The sequence below is a fragment of the Haemaphysalis longicornis genome, unplaced genomic scaffold (assembly GCF_048455015.1).
Source record: "Haemaphysalis longicornis isolate Haplotype H1 unplaced genomic scaffold, Haemaphysalis longicornis Haplotype H1 scaffold_10, whole genome shotgun sequence".
Lineage (NCBI taxonomy): Eukaryota > Metazoa > Arthropoda > Arachnida > Ixodida > Ixodidae > Haemaphysalis > Haemaphysalis longicornis.
The window spans coordinates 138,724,979-138,742,176 of NW_027526204.1; the positions used below are offsets into that span (position 1 = coordinate 138,724,979).

The window sequence follows — 17,198 nt, forward strand, 5'->3', positions numbered from 1 at the left end:
GACAAAATGCCGATAATCATAGAGTTTTGGCAGACCGGAGAACCGGTTACGGTACGGTATACGGTACACCTGCGCATGCGCACAACCAGTTTTTCCGCCTACCGGGTACCGTACCGTACCGTGTTTTTTTTTAACCAAACACGACGCTTCTACCTTGGCCATACGCTACGCCCTTTCAGAGAGAAGCAGAATCTGGTCACATCCTACTCACCGCCACAAATTTCTCCACTCCCTTGACCCTCAGCTGTCATCAAGACTTCCTCACCACCTCACCCCTCATCTGGAAACATTATTTCGTCGGCTCTGACTTAACGTAGCGTACACCAACAGCTACCGTTTCCGGATTTGACGATCTCCCGATTCCTGGTGCAACAATTGTGCACCGGATGACACAGCCGAGCATGCTTTACTCCACTGCCCTGCCTACAAGCACTCTAGATCAATCTTGCTACACAACGTTGCACGCATAGGTTATACGCAAGGACCAGTGACTTTAAAAACCATTTTAGGGCCCAGGCCTTCTTGTTCTCAGCAACGCCTAGCCTTAAAATTTCAGTTTTCGTACCTCAGCGGCACTGGCTTAATTCAAAAACTTTGGATCTTTTCACTCCGACACTTTCGCACTTGCCTTTTCTTACCTAAGTTCGTTGGTCCCTCTCGCAGCTTGTATCTCTTTTCTGCCCTCCTCTCTCTGGGCCTTTCTTCCTTTTCCCCCTCCCCTAACACAGTAGCATGAAGAAGGTTTTGTACGCCGGCTAAACACTAGCTTTGTTTTCTAATAAAGAGCTTCTCTCTCTCTTTCTCTCTTTATCTATCTATCTATCTATCTATCTATCTATCTATCTATCTATCTATCTATCTATCTCTCTCTCTCTCTCTCTCTCTCTCTCTCTCTCTCTCTCTCTCTCTCTCTCTCTCTCTCTCTCTCTCTCTCTCTCATCCCCGCTCTACTGTAACTCTATCAGTAGACATCGAAGGAGAGACGTACAGGCAGTCCCAATGACGCTTCTAAAGCGAACAAACATCCCAACTGGCGGTTAGAACGCAAAGCACCGTTGGCGTTTTGTGCGAGGAGTGTGCGAGAAACGACATGTTGTAGGCTTCTAAAGCTCGAGCAAGGACTGCGCATCCGGCCGAACTTCAAGTCCTCGTGGGAGAGGCATGAAATGATCACTCATTCTTAAACATCCACCAAAGAATCCTGTGTTAATTTTTTATGCGCTGCTTGGACAAGTGAAGTTTTGTTTATGCTGTTTTAACAACATCAAGGCATCCATTAGTAACGCGCACAGTTAGAGACGTCAGTATAAACCTACTGTGCTGTTCAGTACAAATGACACCCGTCGTCAGCGTCAGCATCATGGCTGACAAGACTTGGAAAGCGTTGTAATTATCATGCTCTCTTACCTCTCTTACCGCTTCGCGGACGGTGGAAAATTTTTTTCGCAATAGATCCCAGCGCCGGCAGGAAGGTGGCTTCATTCGGCTCGCACACCAAAGCCAGAATCACGGACAGGCTAACCAAAGAGCGCATACTGGTCATTCCGGCGAAGTTTCCGCAGATTGCTGAGAAGCTTCCGCCATGAGCTTTCCTAACCTAGGCCTTTTCTTCGACGACCTGCATTGCATTCTCTGTTTGTTTCACTCAGCTGTGTGCTGTCTTTTTGCTTGTTTGTTTGCGTGCGGTCGTGCACGACGTTGGTGGCATGCGAAAAGGGAAAAAAAAAAGAAGCATGCACTAAGAAAGAACTCCGAGAAACCGTCAGTCTCAATTTCCTTAGTAAAGCATGTTGTTGGGATTGTTGGTGTTGCATAGTTACTGCGCCTGTCTTGTTGTCCTTCTTCGTCCGTCGCGTCCATTTGCGCGGTATTTTTCCTGAATTTCCTTATTCACATCGCGGGAAATTTACTTCCGCGGCTTCAATGCAACCGCGATGAAGGTATGATTGTAACCGGATCGGAAATAAAAACGAAAATATCCCGAAAGAGCATGTCCAATACAGCATATCGAACGGAGGCTGAAGGCCATGGCGTCTGCTGCGTCGGAGCAGACGACTGAAAACACGACGCGGGACTATGATTGTGCGTTGCTGAGGAGCTCGATTCGTTACGTTTTCTTCGTTCTTTTTGGTTAAATCGCTGGCGAGAAGCAACAGCCGGTGTTGCAGACGGCTTTCGGAAGCGACGCATTCTTTTTCTTTAGTCGCTTCCGACACATCTCACGACAATTACCGGCGTGTAGGCGGCTTCTAGAAAGGCGTGGATCGTCGGCCTTGGTTCCAGCTCTGCAGGCATTTTCCCATTCATGCTGGCTGCAGTAGGCGCCAAAAGTTATAATCGTTGTATTCGCCTTTGGGACTTCTGTTTATTGGTTTAGGCAATTAGGTGGGCGGGTTTAGTTAGCTCACTGCTGGGGAAAGGAAAAAACCGGGCCATCTCCACTGATCTAAAACCTGGGGAGGGGCGAAGCATGCAGTGTATAAGTGTATGATGCGGTTTCGAAGTTATGATGAAGTGTATAATACGGTTTGTATGCTGAGAGCTCGGCGTCTTAGTCTTTTGCGCTTTGACATTTTTGCCCGTGGAGATAAAACAGTTGGGGGCGGCCGCGAGGGACCACTGGAGAGGCCGGCGCTGCGATCGTTTTGACGTCACTTGTATAGGATCCCCATTCCTACCTTTCTGCATATTTGGCTTGCAGCGCGTCACATTTCGTTTAGGACGCGTATTCTAAGTGTGTTTTCGTGTTAATTTTCGGCGTTTGAAGTTAATAATCACTGCTTCAGGCGTAGTTTGGCCTCATGGGGACTTTATAACCGTGTCAAGCGTGGTAGGCTGCCTGCAAATTCTTGATCGTGGTGGTGTATGCGGACGTATTCGACGGAACCCGGTGGAAGCGTATAAGCTGCGGCTCGTTTCCCTGATCAACATTGTAGGCTGCGACGATCGCCAAGCTAGAGATAAATTTCTAGATTTCGCTTGTCGTTCGCAAGAAATGGATAAAGCGTTTAGTGCTCGCAGAAACGCTGCGCACACACATCCCCCGTGCCTGCCCACCGGCGGCTCGAACCGACGCAGGTCGCGGCGGCAACACCTTGTTGCCGCTTTTTTAAAATCGCACTGATCGCGGGAAAGAAATACCACATTCTCGAAAGCGGATGTTTGGGTGGTGAAAAATTGTGCTAGGTAGTGTTATCAGCAGTGATCAGCACCACCGGCCCGTACGTACGCGCAAAAATCGGCCGAGCCCGTGGCAGGTATATTGATCATCGATCGCTTAAATGGCAGTCACCGCATTTACAAACTTCTACATACGAGAAAGGTGGGTGACACTGTGAGGAAAATTTGTGTTAGGGACTCTCATTCGCGACTGTAACGATAGCGGCGATGAAATATCTGACGCGACGCTAAGCCTAAAGTTCCCAACATCGAACTCCGCGCACCCGAAACCGGCGGTGAGCTGTTGGAGAAGGCCTATTCGGAAACTCACCGCGCGCAAGCGTGTTGCTTTGGCTTCCGCCTAACTTCTTGGGGGCCCCAACGCTTGGTTCCTCCATTCTAAATCTGCCCATTACCCCACGACGTGTTTCGCCTCGTACACAGCCGCGCCTTTTGTGAGCACTCATGAGTTATCTAACTTTATGCTAGAGAAAGGCGCAGGCTTATTGTAAACAGGGTTGCAATTATATCTTTACACGGCGAGGCCTTAATTAAAAATATACATAGGCAAGTCTAAACCCGCTCTAAGGCATCGGAAACTCGCGTTAATACCATTCTACATTGCAGACAAGTTGTCGCGCAAAGTAAACATATCAGCAGTACATAGAGTGATCGTTATTAGTATCAGGGCATAAATATAAAAAAAAAACGTTGGAGGCGAAATAGGCACTGCTTAAGCTAAACTGCAGATCGTACCAACACTTTTAAGCATATGCGGCAAAGCAATCCGCTCACCGTTCTCACAAAGTCATTCATTTACCAGGCAATGCGCGCAGTACGCGTGGTGAGTTCATAACTGAGCGGCACATTTCCGTCGCTGGTGCAAGGTCACTTTTTTTTTTGCACACACAGCCTCGTACATGTCACGTCACAAGAATTTCATAATGAACTAACAGCCTACTTTTCTCGGCACCAATTGCATCGTCCCTAGCGTTAGCTGGCTGCGTACGAGCTGTCGGGTGGCGATGGTAGCAACTACCTATATCCGCGGCGGTGTCGCCCGGAACAAGCGAGTCGCTGATAGCTTGTCCGGAATATTCGGACTGTAGACAACTTTTTTTTCTGTAATTTGCATCAAAACCGCAAGGAGGGGGCACTCGGTGGCCACAACAAAAAACGTGGGGTCGCATAAGCACACGAAATGTGTTCTAGCAGGCGACAACATAACCCGGCATCCTACAAGTGACGTCACTCGTAGGTGGCGCCACGGTATGTCCTCGAGGCCAATACAGCTTTGCTGTAGAAGTCTCGAGTCTTTGAAGCACAAAGCGTTCTAGAGCGAGGCGTTGGAAAACGAGTTTGCCTGTATTTTAGTACCGTGACTACATGAGACGCCATCAGCCCGAGCCCCTTAAAGTGTTTCGCCCCTTTAATTTGACGCTGATAATATCGCCTAGACAAACATAATCAATATTGGTTACACTTGGTATAAACATTTCAAGTTCAAATAAAATGCGGGAAATCTGTTTGAGAATTATCTCATTCCTTTTTTTACTTATGTTCAATTTGTGTTGAGTGTTTAAGGCAGGAATAAAGGGGGACAGCCGCGAAAAAAAAGGGCCATCTCGACTAACGTGAAGCCTGGAACGGGGCGAAGCGCGCACTGTATCCGTGTATTCAAATATTTTAAGTATTTCTCTTGCCACACGGCGCGCGCTGATTGGGCGCCGGAGAAGCGCCGGTGGGAGGGGCAATCGCGCTTGCTTGGGCGGTGGCGCCCTCTTTTGCGTTGAAACGTATTTAAGCAATTTTCATTCCCCATCTGCCCCAGTTTGGTGTAATGGCAGGGGTCAACGCGAGCGCAGCGCAATGCCCCCGCATCGCCCTGGGGGCTCGTCTTCAAGAAAATTTATTAATAGCCGATACAAAGACCCGCTGTGCTCTACTACACGGGTCGCCTAAACCATACACACTTCATGTATCACTTTACTCACTACACCACTCACTACACACACAGTTCACTCCACGTCCTCGGTGATCAACGAGACCGCGGCACCAGGTAAGAAGTATGTCTTTTCTTGCTTCGACGCACTACCCGAGCCAACCAGGCCAAGCGTCGAAAGCCGATGGGCACCTGAGTGTAGCACAAGTTATAACCCGTCCACAGACAGCTTCTGCTTGTCCTTGACGATTGCTGAAGCGGACAGGGAGCGTTCCACAAATATTTAAATCATGTTAGTTTATTTTATACCGGTTTTGTCCAGTATACTTTTCTTTCAGTACGCGTTACGTTCTAGCGCGAGGCGTTTGGAAACGAGTGTCTCGGCGTTTTCGTACCGTGACTACATGAGACGACGAGGACAGGAGACGCTGAAAGCCCGAGCCCCTAAGGTGCTTCGCCCCTAAAACGGCATAGCGTGACTTGAAGTCGATATTTCAGTTCCTAGACTAAAAAAATTGGCCGCGTATCTGCTCCTTCCGTTGCAAATGCCGTCAAAAGACGATAGTCTTTATCGGCTTTTGCGAAGTAAATGCCTCCCTTCGCTTTCCCGCTCACCTCTCATGTTGTTCCTCTTGCGTCGCGCTCCTCCCAAGGTAAAGACGCCAAAGGTTTGCTTAAATCATTTTAAATTTCCCGCGTTAAACTGCTCCAAACCGTGTGTATCGATGCGAACGCTGCCATACGGCGTAGACGCCCGTTAATCGAGGTACCCTACTTCAACGTTTATAGAACCGCGTTTCCTACTCCACGTGTGTTGCAAGCAGAACGTGGAACCTATCTAGTGGAACCTTGCGTAACTCCCTCAGAGAACGAGTTAACTGCGCCGCTTACGAGGAAGCGAGAGGTGGAGGGAACCAGTTCTCCTTCCAAACGCCCCTCCCGATACCGCCGCTTTAATTAATTGGAACCGTCCCCGTGCCTGCTTACTGGGTTTCTCTTCAACTACCTCCGTTTTTCCGCGGATCAGACGTCAGGGCCGGTGTTTCGGAAACGTCTGAGTGCCTCACTGAAGATGCGATCGTTGCGTGGAGACATCCTGCGGACAGCGGTGGCAGTGACAACTCTGACGATGCGGTTGCACAGCCTACTCGGGTAGCACCTTCGCAGGAGGCCCAACGCATGATAATCTCTCAGGGACTTCGTTTCCACGAAGGACTCTTCGCTCAGCTAGGTGAAGCACCTATAGATGCTCTTGAAAAAGATGTGCGCCAGCTTCATGTGCAGCAAACAAAGCTGAGCGAGTATGGCTTCTTTTCCACAAATAGGTAGCAGTACAATCTTGCTTGCATGCAAATAAAATGTTTTGAGCTCTGCTCCGTCTTTTTATTTAGCAACCCGCATATAACAATCATCGGTTATAACGATGGGATTTCCTTGGCAATCGGGTGTTGTTTTAAGTGGACTAGACTGTATAAGAAATATAATAGAAATATAATAGCCCCCAAATTGTATGTGGCTATTACATCTATTCTCGTTTTTTTTCTGTCGATTCGGTTAGCAGACAAAGACAGATAAAGAGACAAACGCAGCAATTTTAATATGCGGAAATACAGTCGTCTCTAATTCGTCCTTCATAACGGAGAATCCACCGTGCCGACATGTCCGGACCTAACAACTCTCGCTTGACAAATGGCCGGCACCGGGCTTTTCACTTGACAAGGACCGCTTCCGTGTATACGGGTGGGCTGTAAGGGCCCACTCAATTAAAATTCTATCATGCTCAAGCTCATACTACTGGTGAGGTCAGATGACTGCTGACCACAGTCTACACAATTGCGCTTACCAGCCGTCCCAGTCCGTCTTGCCCTCTTAGCCAGCCCTCGACAGTGCATGTTTTATTTCTAAGGAATGGCGTAAGTCCGACGAAAACACCTGTAGTTGATATTGTGATATAAAAGGGCACATCGTCGTCATCGTTGCCAGCACTAACTGGCTGCTTATAGAGTACGCCTCGTGGTATTCGTCCCTACGTAACCTGATGAGGAAGCGTCTTTTAAACCACGATATCGAACAAAAAGTAGTGCGTCACATTAAATGCTAACTGCGTGAAATAACTTTGAAGAAAGCTTAGTAACGTTGAAGCAGTCGATGAAGAAAGTAATGGAAAGTCCTGAAAAGCTGGCCATGGGACGTTCTTCACAATAGACATGAATGACCGATATAGCCGAATAAATTCGGTACGTGCCGGACACCGGTGGGAAAGCGCGGTCACCTGGATTGAACGGTACACCTGGCTAACGACGTGGACGGGAGACATGACAGGCTAACCTGAGTTCGTAGAGCTTCATTCGGCGAATTCGCTGTTCGCGGCTCGGACAAAACTGCCCGAGAAAGATTCGTGACGAGCTGACGAAGAGAGGATTGGGTCTCACATAACAAATATTTGCTGCGGACAAAAACAAAGGAAACGTGGTGAAGCCATGAAGTTGGCATCCCCCTCGAAGTACTTAAGTGTTAGAGAGTACTTACGTGTTAGAGACACAGTGGGGGCGCGAACTGGCCAGCTCGCGGTGCGAGGATTACGAACGCCTCATCGCTCGCGTTTTCCAACCGATCAATCAAACAGAACATTAACGGGGTGATACTAAAACATTAAGTGGATGTGCAGACTTTCTAAGCCTCCTGTTAAACTTTCAGTGCTCTCGCTGGCCGTTGCCGCAGCTTCGTCCATATCCGCTCCCTACCGACGGCGGTTCCACCGGGCGGCATTTCGAGCTGCTCTAGCCACTTCCGTCGTGACCGACTGATCACATTTAACGACATAACAGAGCAATAACGCCTCTCGCGTCGACAATTTCCCCCGCCTCATCCACCTATTACGATAAGCCAGGCGCGTATTTGGCGGCTCTTGCAAACGGAAACCTTCCCAAGCAGAGCTCGCCTCCACCACATCCATCCGACAGAATTCCCTTCGTCAGCATGCCCCCTGTGTGGGGAGCACGCCTCACTAAGTCATTCCATATGGCAGTGTCCCGAAGACCCCTTCCCACTAATCACCAACAGCGAGCTGTGGAGGGAGGCGTTGGGTAGCTCCGACCGGGCTACACAAGAAGCCCTGGTCAAAAGAGCCACCGAAGTCGCCACCAACCTTAGGCCGGTGGCCACCGCGCAACTCTGACCACTTGCTAGAATAAAGTTTTCTCCTCCTCCTCCTCCTCCTCCTCACCATATGCGATGTGGTATGAAACTCTGAACCCACGCAGTGACGCATACAAGGTGCTTACAGAATAGTATAGAATGCTCTACGGGCACCGCCGCTAACATTCTCCTCCCTCACCTCCTTGGTGCGGCTGTTTCCCTTTCCCGGACTGCGCTCTGATTTTTTGTACCTCACAACGCGACCTTGAGACATACAGATGTAAGTCTTTCGCCCTAAAGTGACATACAACCGATTTTGTGGAGTACATGCCCTCTAGCTCATACGAAATCCAGCGTCTTATATAGTGGGATAACCGCGAGGAATTTCTAAAGAAATTTACGGAAATAATTTTCGTTTAGCACTAAACTTCCCGAAATCTCAAATATGGCGTCATGTAGCGACTAAACGTGACACTACCGTACGTATACGAACAAGTCTGTCAGTTCCAATGCGCGATTAAAAAACGGCAAAGGAGGAATAGGAAAGACTGCACATCATTGCTGTTTTAGCTGGTGACAAGCCTTCAGACATCTCTTTTCATCTCACGTGCCGTTAAAAGAACGCTGCCGTACCATGGCTCACTGGCAGTGGTGCCATCGTCGCTAGGAGGCTAAAAATGAACCGCTGCCAAAGCAGTTGGAGTGGAAAGGCGGGGGTCGGGGGGGCATAGGGGTATGCGCCGGGTTGACGTTAAGCGTAACGGTATACGCTTTGAGATCTAACGTCGTCAACCGGTACCAGCGGCCTTATGTACAACGAGGCGATGACGTATTTGTGATCACAAAGCACAAATAGAACGCTTTGCTCGGCGGCGCGTTTTATACTGTGCCCATGCAAATGAAGCAAACGCGTTGGCACCGCATTGGTCTTAGACGTCTTACAATACATCATTTCAAGAAACTTTTTGCACGTAGATGAGTATGGTAGTATTTTTTGCATGCGCATTGTCAAGGAATGTGTATTGAAGGGGAGTGTGCTCGTAAGAAGCGACAAGAAGGGACAGCAGCGGCAACGTCGACGGCAGCGTCGTGCGTGCAGAACCAATCGAGGTCGTGGCAGACACGAAAAGGGCATAATTTTTGCGTTGTGCACGACACAGCTTCACTGTAAAGACAAATGTGTAGACCCGTTATGCAGGGAAAGCAAGCAGGTTTCCTCTCCGCCAAGGTCCGAACGAAAAGAAAAGGGTGGGCTTTGAGGACCTCCCTTGCAATGCGTTTGTACGACCATTTGGGTCTGAAGTGCACATTGGCAGTTAGTGGCGAATCGGACTCTGCCTACTACGTAATCATGAACCAAGGCTGTGCAGTCATTGCATTGCGTATGAAAATGACGCGGCCAAACGTACTAACTTCAACCAAATCAGTTGCGCTGTATTAACTGCAATGATGTGTGTATGTACTTTGAGGAGCGGTGAAGGGTTCTCCGCCTTTCATTTTTCAGGAAGGAGCGCACACATTTGACCCAGAATTTTTGTAGTCATTGTTGTCCGGAAGGCGTTTATTAGACTCTCGTTCCGCGGAAGTGGTGCTGCCTGCGGCCGAGTAAGCTGTGGAACATGTTGCCGAGGCCCTCGAAGACGCTCTTGGCGGTTTCGATGCACTTGGCGTAGAGCGTCGTCCAGATGTTGACCACGAAGTACACAATGGAGTCGCAGAAGTTCTTGATGCCGTCCAGCATCGAGTGGGCCTGCCTCTCGTCGCTGATCTCGCCCGACGCGACGCCGCTGACGAAGGCCCCGTACCTGCCCTCGGCCTCCCGGTTCCTGCAAGGCAGCGAGGCAGCCGGAGGGCACGTGCTCAGCAACCAACTGCGGTACTGGGTGCGTTCCAATCATAGAGATAATATACTGTTCCAATTTACCCTGTAGACGGCTTCGTTGCCGACTTCGTGGGCCCTCCGCCATGTCAAGTCCAGTTTCAATTCTAACGAAAGACTGCTTCGAAGAGACAGCATCGAAGTTAGCAACGATGCAGGCTACAGGCTACCTTCCTGTCTAAACTGTCTAAACTACTAAGCGATGGCAGCGCCACCTTTATGTGTACTAACGTTGTAACAAATTAACTTGGTATTTTATTAAAATATTTAGTATAGTTTACTAGTGGGGGCGATACCTTTGTTTAGTTTTTAAAATGCATAATGTTTGTAATAATAAAAGTTACATTATTTACGAAAATGCGGCTTGCGTTGCTCAACATGTCTGCTACAAAGTTGTCGTCTGCGTTGGTGACCGCTGAACCGCTGCGCCGTTCCAATTCTGAACCTGTCAACCAAGCTCTCCGCGAATTGTAACGCAGCCATTTTTAGCAATCATAGAAGATCGCCAGCAGCCTCCAAACAATCCGTGTCAGCCACGCTAATGCAAGCAAACGGGGCCCTTTGCGAGTGATATTGGACCGAGGTGTTAGTAAGCTGCCAACGCAAAAGAGCCCCTTCTCCGCCCCCTCCATTCCTTTTATTCTTGCTGAACACGCATCGCCCGAACCTCGACGACACCGCTTGTCGCGCCCCAACTGGGTCCCTGCCTGCGTCGCTTTGTTCCCTCGTGACGAAGGCACGAAGTCTTTGTATGGGACCGCAATAGCAATTATAATGATTCGCGCACGTATTTGCGCCGTGTCTGACGACACATTCGGAGCTCCTCCCCTTGCTCGCCTCTCTGTACAGAACGGCGTACTCGTGGTAATGCCAAAATTATTCCTCGGCGCACTTAAAGGAACCCTGCAACACTCTTTTCAACAAAAAAAAAATGCTTCAGGATGTAGTCAACAAACATGCTCAGTACTTAGAATAGGGGTCCAGAAAGTACCTCAGCCAGAAATGTTTGCTTTATGCCAATCAGATAACTTAGAAACTTACTCAAAGGGCTTTTCTCTCTGTTTCGGTCTTTGGCGTTATTTGAACACTCGACGTACATCATTACAGCGGCGTAAAGGCTATTGGCAGGCTTTCCTTCAGTTGCAGCAATAAACGAATTTGATATAGCCACTTAAGAAAACAAAGATACAAAAGCAAAGCAGAAACGCAAGGCGCATCTGCTGCGAACAGATCACGCAGTGCCGCTCCGTGGTGGCGATAACTGTAGCTTTCGCAGTGGTTCCAGACAAGAAGGAAAGAGTGAAAGCGCTTATCGAAAGTGTTGCAGAGTCCCTTTAGGTCCGCTTAAGTGCTTCAAAGGCAAAAGCCTGACGACACTTAAGAAATACTTCCTTACTGCCGCATAGTATTGCGCTCTCTTTCTGCGCTTTTGTTTCTCCTTCTTTTGGAGAGAATTACTTTGACAGCTGGCGACGCATCACTCCACGGCGGCCTCGGAAAGAGCTCTCTGTGGCCGAGGGGCACCTGTTCTATCCACACTCAGCCTTACGTGTTGTCAGCCACAGTCAGCCTCAGCCTCAGCCTCACGGGCCGTCACGTTCTCCTGTCACGTGATACGACGTCAGCGCCCTCATGCGCTATGCCAAATATTGTTCCGCCGCTGGCAACATGCTCAGGTAGCGTGGCGTTAAAATTTTCATGCCAACTCATACCTATTTTTTACAGTGAAACTGTATATATCAAAATATTCCAGGTTCTCGCGATGGTGTGGACGGTTTACTCAGAGGCGAGCGTATAAACAATCCATAAAAATAAATGCAAAATTCTTAGGGACTCCAGATCTTGATATTAGGCCCCGTATTGCGCCTGGAAAAATGCCCTTCCAGCAGTGCATTTGTGCTTAGCGGTGCAGCCGGCTTTAAGGAGATCGATGTAAACTTGGTCAGTGTAAGCTGGCTTTCCCACGCTTTGTGTTGCGCAGTGAAGCATGGTTATCTATGGAAGGAGTGTGGTTACAGGCACGCTTTATACTCCTCTCCACTGCCACCCCTTCTTTCCCGAGTCGTTCATAGTGCTCGCGATGCGCCCTTTTACTGCCATTGGGCAATTCCGCATGTTTCTCATAGGCAACGTGTGCGGTGCACTAGAGCCTGCGCTGTGATTTGCGTGGCCGTAATTGTCTCCACTCAACAATCGTGTGTGTTCGTAGTCTGTGACGTAAAGATGGCGCCACTGTCCTTATAATTCAGTATAGCAAATTCCCAATATAACTAAACCTCAACATAGCAAATCCAACCAGACCTCCAGCTTCGCTGGACTGCCCTCTGCGCACATTGGAAGTGCTCTGATTTTTTACACCTCACAGTGGCGGCCGTTTTGTGTACCGGACAACAACAACGCTGGCTTCGTTGCACAATGGAGCCCTGAAGGTCTTCGACTTTAAAGCACTTCCAGCTGGTCGCTAAGAAAAGAGGCTAAGCCCATGGTTCAACACTGCTACTCTCAGTGGGAACGAGTGGGACGCCAGAGGGAACCGAGATGGTGGCTTAGACTGGCGAACTTGGCGCCTGTATTTCAGCGGCTGTTAGCGTCTGCTGTCGTCGTCGTAGTCGTCGTCTGGTACTTAAACATAGGGAACCTCGCTTACGCCTCGCGCTAGAACGTAACACGTACTAAAAAAAAACACCGGGACGGGACACTCGTTTATGCCTCGCGCTAGAAAGCGTAGTGCTTCAATGACAAGATACTTTTACAGCAAAGATGTATACCTCTACCACCCAACGGTTTCATGCCCGTTGGCAAAAACTCCAAGGCGCCAAGAATACTCTTACACACTGCATGTTTCGCCCCTCCGCAGATTTCACGTTAGTGGAGATGGCCCGGGATTTTTATTAAGGGGTGCTAAAATCACACACATATGTGAAGGGTGACAAACATATGTCTTATGTTTGTCATCCCTCCTGTGTATGCCTGATTGCTATTTCCTGAATCTCCCATGCACCGACTATACCCAACAGCGCATTTTACTGAAATAGCTTGAACATTCCTCGAGGTGGATTTTTTTTAAATGCAGAGCATATCTTTAACTCACGATGTCACCCGGCGTTGTCGGCGTACCTCGGCGTCCGCAACAGCCGTTCCAGGTGCGCCCTCTCCCCCACTCCTCCTCTCCCGCATCACGCAACCCACCTCGCTCTCAACAACAGGTCCGCACCCCTCCCCCTACACTATATAAAAAAATAATACTTACCGGCGCCTCGTTTCGATCCCTCGACCCTGCGGGCGGAACGCAATGTACATGGTGCTCTACCCACTGCGCCACAAAGCCGACACAGAATGGGAGGCTACGAACGCGCCTTATATCGTTACTCATTCAAACTACGTCAAGAAGCTGCTGATACAACGCATTCACTACCACCAACTCCCCAAACACTAAACGTTAACGCAATACACCCCCTATGCGACGCATTTACTCGAGTCCCCCTTGCGGGGAGATGGGCCCTTTTTTGTGTGTATGTGGATATGGTTCCTTTTGTATACCGAGTTATAGATGATATATTGAACCATTTTCCGACCCCCTCTGAGTCTGATGTGTCGGGATTTGACTGAAAAGCTAACGAGAGCGTGCAGACTCCGGGGTTCCCGAAGACAGTAAAAACGCTTCCTTTCGAACGTAAACGTCTAACAGCGGGGAAGCACTTGCCGAGAAATGCAGAGGGTTAACTACAGTTGGGGTCAAATTAAGGACGGCAACAGCCCGCGTTTTGTATCCCTCCACCGGCGCAACTAGCTGTGATATCAACGCGCACGACTTTTGAGAGGAGATAGCCCCTATTGCGGGAAATCACCTGCTTTTCTCGCCGAGTTTGACTTCAAATATTTAGTGCTTCCCAAAATACTCCCATCAGCAGAAGTTGGACCGGGCATTGGCTACAGAGTAGGATGAATTTAACATATAAAGGCAGAGGAAGCAAAGCCAGCATTGATTTATACAGACCACTTGCAGTAACATCAGTGGTCATTGCAGACGATCAAATCAGAAATCCAAGCACGGGTGGAAGGACATGAAATCCTGGGTAAACTGCAGAACGGACTTCGACAACGGAGGCGCTTGGATGATATTTTTTTCGGGATAACACAGTGCACTGAAATTTCGAAACCTCGGATAAGACCATTATGAGTAACGTTCGTGAACATTAAAGGGGCATATGACAACGTAAACAGAAAACTGATGTGAAGGGTGCTGAAACTCCAGGGCTTAGATGACGAGTTAATACAGTTCATTAAAGCAATCTATAAAGATCATAGGGTGCGCCTGACATGGGAAGGGCAGAAATGCACAGAGCAGGTCAAAACCCATGTTAGATAAAGTGGCTAATACTACTCGAGGACCGAAACATGGATGTCCTTTTAGCTTAATGCTGTTGATGCTTTGCATGGCAAGGTTAAAAAAGAAACTGGAAGAAAGTCAATTATGGTTTAACTAAAGCACGTATGGCAATACGAAGTGAGAGAACAGCGTATTTTGGGGAATGTTATACACAGACGCCATTGTTCTTTTAGCTAATAACCAGAGAGATACGCAATGGCTGATAGGTATTAGTGGCCAGGGAGCCACAGACGTCGGGTTAAATTTTAGCACTGAGAAATCGGGACTAATGGTTTTCAATGACACTAGCACAGACGCAGTGTAAATCCAGCATGGCGAATTCCACAGAGTCAAGGAATATAACTATTTAGTGTCGATAAACAAAGGGGAGAACTAATAGCTAACGAGGAGCAACTTAAGAGTAAGGGAAAGCGAAACGCAGCTATAATGAAGCATAGAGCTCTGTGGGGGCATAACAAAAAAAACTCCCACCTCTCCTCCCGGGAACCCCTGTGTAGATGCGACGCATGGGGGTTCACGTTGCAGCGTTGGACAGCGGAGGAACGACACTGGAACCATGGAGCGGAGCGGCGCAGGCACCGCGTTTTATAGCGCGCATAACGATGAGGGGACGCGCCGGCGGCAGTGCGTCTGCCGCGGCTATGACGCAACACAATCCAACACAATCCACTTTATTCCAATCCAATCCAAATCCAATCCAATCCAAGCCAAGCCAAGCCAGACCAATCCAATCCAATGCCCCTCGCGAGAGAGTGTTCGCTATCGGAGAGGAGAGGGGGTGAGCGGCGGAGAGCGGCGGAGAGCGCAGCTCGCGCGGCGAGGAGAATGGGGGAGGGGCGGACGCCGACGACGACGACGCCGGATGCAGGGACAAGGCGAGTGAATGAGATGCAGTCGCATTTAAAAGAAGTAGTTAGAGGACTTCGGAAAAGAGTAATGGTTTCGGGCCTCACATTTGCGAATGCAGTATTATGCTTAAAATCAGACGCTCTATCATGCCTTCAAGTGAATCAGAGAACTGTACTTAGGAGCGCATGGAAAACAACTAACGAAGCAGTGCAGGGAGATATGGGCTGAGCGTCATTTTAAGTTCAAGAAGCTCAGAGCGAAGTATGTTTTGAGGGGAGGTTGAGAGAAATAGATCCACGTAAGTGGACATCTAATGTTTTTAGGTGCCTATACATGAAAAGCGTGGACACGCAGTGGCTAAGGAAGACTAGAAGGCTAAAGATGAAATACGGAAAGAAGAGGGGAGAATGAAGGACAGCCAAGCTAACCAAAAAGAGAGGCAAGGCAGATAGAAACAAATAAATGCAGAAAAAAAATGGAAGCTACAACGCGTTAGAGATGTACAGGGCAGAGAAATGGGACATCGTAAAGGAAAATTTCTAGGATAATTTCAAGGGCAGCGCTTTGCCTTTTGAGGCTAGAGCAGGATGCTTGAGGACTAAGAGCTTTGGGGGGAGGTGTACACAAAATGATGGGGTATGCGTGGTCTGCGGAAAGGAAACAGAAACTATGTGGCACATAGAGTTGGGATGTGAGTGCATGCATCCAATGCTATATAAGGAAAATATTCGTCTCCCAGGAGCCCCATGATTTAAGGGCAGAACCGAATATTCAACTTTAATGCTGTAGAGGTAACTAAAACAAGATCAGAATGCTGGTGGAAGAGCAGAGAGGGGAATATTGCCTAGGACAGCTGCCACCTGTAACATAAAAAATTTCTTTTGAGCTGGCTCTAAAGGCAGCGCTAGAATTAAACGAAGAGTACGGCATAGATATATTAGATTCTTTGTGAGATGGCACGACATTACCTCGTTACAAAGGGGATTCTATTAACAATGAAGCAAGAAATGTTGCTTTCTTAACTTGTACCCTAATGCAGCGGCGACTCACTTTTTCTGAAGTTCGCCAAGACGCAGCTCCAGTTCGCGGAGTCGCTCCTCGGCCTGCCTGCGCTGAATGGAGACAGTCAGGCCGTGCCTCTGCTTCATCTTCGCCAGCTCCCGGATAATGAGTTGGCGCACGGAGGACATGTTGCGCTCCGTTTCCAGGCCATTCTGAATCTTGAGCTCGATGTCATGAATGAGCGGGGCCTCTCTGCGCATGATCTCTAACGCCTGTCGTGGTCGGAAGAGACGCCGCCATTATTGGCCGTTAATGGCGTTGCCGACCGAGGGATCAGCCAAAGGAAGGAAGGATGGAAAAGACAAGAATAGGAGAAAAGATTAGCAGGGTTGCTGGCTGCGTGATGAAGTTGGATCAATAAAAGGGCTGTCGTGTTTAGAGGAGACCTGCTCTTCTGAATAATAATCATCAACCTATTTATGTCCACTGCAGGACCCACGCCTTTCCTGTAGGCTTCGAACCACTGCTATACTACGATATCCTAATTTATTCTTTGCCACGAATTTTCCTGTTCCGTCTCTCCGTCGCTTTTTTGACTCCCTAGTTCCTTCTTTAGGTAGCCTCTCATTACCCGGATGGTCAATTTATTGCAAGTCCTTCGCACTATACATGCCTGGCCGAAGTCCACTTCCTTGCTTTAATTTGAACTATGTTGTCCTCCAGACCCGATTTTTCTTCTTTAATTCAAAGCGTTGGTTTCCTATCCTGAAGCAGTACTTTTAGGCTGACCTAAGTTTTCTTTTAAGGTTTTTGTAAAGACTCAAACATCAGTCCCATGA

The 17,198-nt window shown here is 48.6% G+C and overlaps 1 protein-coding gene across 1 annotated transcript; it reads right to left on the reverse strand.

Moving 5' to 3' along the window:
• Nucleotides 1-9,739: 9,739 nt before the first annotated feature.
• LOC144158071 (uncharacterized) lies at nt 9,740-16,625 on the reverse strand. The gene is made up of 2 exons (XM_077688735.1): nt 16,408-16,625; nt 9,740-10,110 (listed from the first exon to the last, which is right to left on the reverse strand). Exons 1-2 carry the CDS (start codon nt 16,617-16,619, stop codon nt 9,804-9,806), a joined length of 519 nt encoding a protein of 172 aa, XP_077544861.1. The 5' UTR covers nt 16,620-16,625; the 3' UTR covers nt 9,740-9,803.
• Between the last annotated feature and the right edge of the window lie 573 nt (nt 16,626-17,198).

Coding starts and splice junctions, on each gene's coding strand:
- LOC144158071 (XM_077688735.1), bottom strand. CDS start 16,619: ATGCGCAGAGAGGCCCCGCTCATTCATGACATCGAGCTCAAGATTCAG. Junction 10,111..16,407: donor CTTGGCGAACTTCAGAAAAA/GTGAGTCGCCGC, acceptor CCAGTACCGCAG/TTGGTTGCTGAGCACGTGCC.